Source organism: Drosophila grimshawi, unplaced genomic scaffold (genome assembly GCF_018153295.1).
Source record: "Drosophila grimshawi isolate 15287-2541.00 unplaced genomic scaffold, ASM1815329v1 contig_311, whole genome shotgun sequence".
Taxonomy (NCBI): Eukaryota; Metazoa; Arthropoda; class Insecta; order Diptera; family Drosophilidae; genus Drosophila; species Drosophila grimshawi.
In genome coordinates this window covers 25,187,638-25,190,935 of record NW_025063098.1, presented here as the reverse complement: position 1 = coordinate 25,190,935, position 3,298 = coordinate 25,187,638, and the positions used below count along the sequence as shown (strand labels likewise).

At 33.1% G+C, this 3,298-nt stretch overlaps 1 protein-coding gene across 2 annotated transcripts; it reads right to left on the bottom strand.

Annotated features, from left to right (window-relative positions):
• Positions 1-1,974: 1,974 nt before the first annotated feature.
• LOC6568025 lies at positions 1,975-2,863 on the bottom strand. 2 transcript variants are annotated; one of them, XM_032740633.2, is made up of 3 exons: positions 2,800-2,863; positions 2,141-2,745; positions 1,975-2,079 (listed from the first exon to the last, which is right to left on the bottom strand). In XM_032740633.2, the coding sequence occupies exons 1-2, from the start codon at positions 2,824-2,826 to the stop codon at positions 2,170-2,172; spliced, it is 603 nt and encodes a 200-aa protein (XP_032596524.1). In that variant the 5' UTR covers positions 2,827-2,863; the 3' UTR covers positions 1,975-2,079; positions 2,141-2,169. The 2 variants fall into 2 exon arrangements, with proteins under 2 accessions (XP_032596524.1, XP_001994545.1); XM_001994509.3 differs by lacking the exon at positions 2,800-2,863 and having other exon boundaries at positions 2,141-2,778.
• Positions 2,864-3,298: the final 435 nt, after the last annotated feature.

The following is a 3,298-nucleotide window of genomic DNA, read 5'->3' as shown; positions in this document are numbered from 1 at the left end:
ACAGCGAGTGTGTGAAAGAGAGGGATAGGTGAAGATGCATGCTGCATTATTCAAGTGGCACTCAAATGTTATTTGCCTTGTTTGTCCTCTAAACAATTTCTACCTTGCAATTGAAGCATTCTATAGTCAATTCTTTAATTGAGCACAAATTGATTTTATTAAAATATGGTCCACTGAACCAATTGAAAGCATTCCTGACCAGATCTATACAGTGGCATCTGTAATATTTATCTAATATTTGCCGTGATAAAACTGAATTTTGTTTTTTTTTTCCAAATAATTTAAATGATGCTTTGGAAGATTACTTATATTTATGTTTTGCTTCACAAAAATGTTACATGGTGGATTTATAGATAATTGTTTGCCATAGTTCAACGATATTTGTGTTGGGTCATAAATACTTCCAAATCAATATTGGACAAAAAAAAAATAACTCGTAAACATTCAAATTTACATAAAAATAAAATTCTATAGATAAAAATATGAAAATAATTGATTGAGACTTCGTATGTAAGCATTAAAGGCTAAGGTTCAACTGTACATATAACTGTATTGTGTAATGTAAAACAAACATGTAAATTAATTGATTATACGAATTAAAAAATATATATTAAATAAAAGAAATATAGCACACGAAACTTAAGCTGAGAATTAAGCGCAGAGTATTCAAAATACTAACAAATTGCATTTAAAACGATACGAAAAAAGTTCGCAAAACAGAAAACAGTTCACAAGCAGCATGCGAATTGCATGAATTCATATTTATTTACTCACTGAATGCCATTTTTAATTATGTGAGTAAAATATTATATAAAAAAAAAAAACAGACGTAAATGTACGCGCACGTAATAATAATTAAACAAGGAAATCCATAAAATTGCGCAATTTAATAAAGGCGCTGGCGTTGTCTTTTGGTTTGTTTTTACATGCTGCAGTTGCAATTAAGTTGAAGTCCAATGGGAGCCAAATAAAGAGCCAAAAGTATAACATGCGAAAAAAAAAACTATCAAGGCTTAATTGCAATTAGTCACTGCGCAACAACTTAAAGTCCAAATAATCGAATGTACATTAATTATACTCAATACAAATATAAAAATAAAATACATAAATGCATATGCATGACGATTGGCGTTGCGGGGCGTGTGAGTAACCTTTCGATCATTAATAAAACCAACCACAAGCAGCTGTGACTAAATGAGGCAACACGGTGGTCAACAGTCTGCGGCACCACGTAATTCCTTTTTATATTTTAAGCCCCGGCAAAAAAAAAAAAATCACGTATCAAATGTTTGCGGTCTTTGTGGTCAGCCTTCTTTGAGCGGATGCAAACAAGTTACAACTTTGAAGTCCCTTTTATTTCGAGAAGCAATCCGTGTAATTTCAACCCCTCTTCGAGTCACTCACATAGTTAACTATTTAATCCAACATCCGTTTAAATGTTGAAACATGAATTTAAACTGTAAGTCAAATCGAAATGATAGCAAAAATACTTCAAAACGAAATCAAAATACATTTCTAAGCTCTTAAGTGTTTTTCATAATGCTAATTAATCGTGACATAAGGAAAGCTTTGTCACTAATACTTAATTAAACTAAAAAAAAAAAAAACTTAATAATCGTAACATTCTAATGCAATCGATGCATGCAAAAAGGTAAAACTGAAAATGTTTCAGTGCATTAGTAAATGTTAAAGAAATACTTATTTGTAAATATATGCCACAGTGAAGGAAAGAAAACTGCATAACATGGAGATACATTTTAAAATACATATACACTATACATATACACAGTTATGTGCAAACATATAGCGAAATTACAGTTAAGTACCAACTAATAACTACAAATAAACAAGTACTTATATGTAAACGAAAATAAACTATGTGAAACTCTCAACGGAGAAAATTTATTGCATTAAATAAATAATAATCTGAATAATAAAACAAAAAGAAATTAGTTTTGCATTATTAATTTTGTTATTTATTATTCAGAAAATAAGTGATATATGGTGATTGGCTGCTGTGAAGATGATATTGAAGAAAACCTGGTTTTTGCAGTTGTGTATAAACATGCGCTGATCCAGCTGAAAGAAAATCAATCTGATTACTCTACATATCCAAACTAATTGTACGGGATATACTCACAGCAAATAATTGGCATAATCAGAATGTATCTAAATTGATATTTCATTGACTGGCAGCATTGATTGTGTTATGGAATCAGTAATGATTTGACGTGACTGATTATCCACGGCACAGCCGCGCACGATGATGATCATGTTCGAGTTGTTGATGTCATCTGCTACCAATTGACCTACGGCGAAGGCCTTCAGCTCGCCTGTGTCAGATTTCATCACAATGGCCGGGACTAGGCTATAAATGGTACGATCAGTGTTCACACCATTTTCCAGCATTGGACCGTATATGGCAGCGGCCAGACTTTTGGCAATAGTGTTTACCAATTCCTCACTGATTGTGATATCCGCAATACAGTTATCGACGGCATTTTTCAAAAGAAGTCGCGTTATTTCCGTCGTATTTATAGCGCACTTCATATTGATAAGACACTCGTTGCTATCCTTAGGCATCACACTATACGCAAACGAAAGTGACTCAATAATGTTTGACTGTGTAGCTTTATCCACATCAATCAGCGTCTTGAATTCGTTTGAGGGGAAATTCATTATATGCGTGTCTTTGAATTTTTCGGCCCGTTTACTAGAGTCATCATAGAGTTTTTGAACCTGGAACTGCAAGGACGGTTTGAATAGCAAGCCCATAGCGGAACTTGAAGCTGTATTTACATTTGTAGTTGGTAAGTTATTATCCATATTCACTTTTATGTAAATAAGATTAGTGTGCTAAGGATAACCACAAACGTATTGACGTTGCCAAAATTAAAAGCACGTGTTCCAAGAATCGATTATGAATGACAGATATCGAAAATGCAACTGCTTATCGATACTTAAGGCTACGGTTAAATTGATGACATACATATGTATATTGAAACAGACCGAGACCACCCTGTTGCTATTCGTATACAGCCTCACGTTCAGTTAGATGCCGCTGATTGTAAATTGATAATAAGTAGAGTTCGCTATAAAAATAAGTTCTGGCTGCACCAATATTGGGTAAACTATCTAGCACAATCACACAACACTAAATAAATCTACTCATCACTAATCAGCTGATTCAAGACTTCACTAATTGCAAATGGGAACAAAACTAGAAAACAATATAAGTCAATTGGTGGTTTTATTATTGTTGCCATAAAAACTGTGTACCATTCTGTGGTGCTAGAGG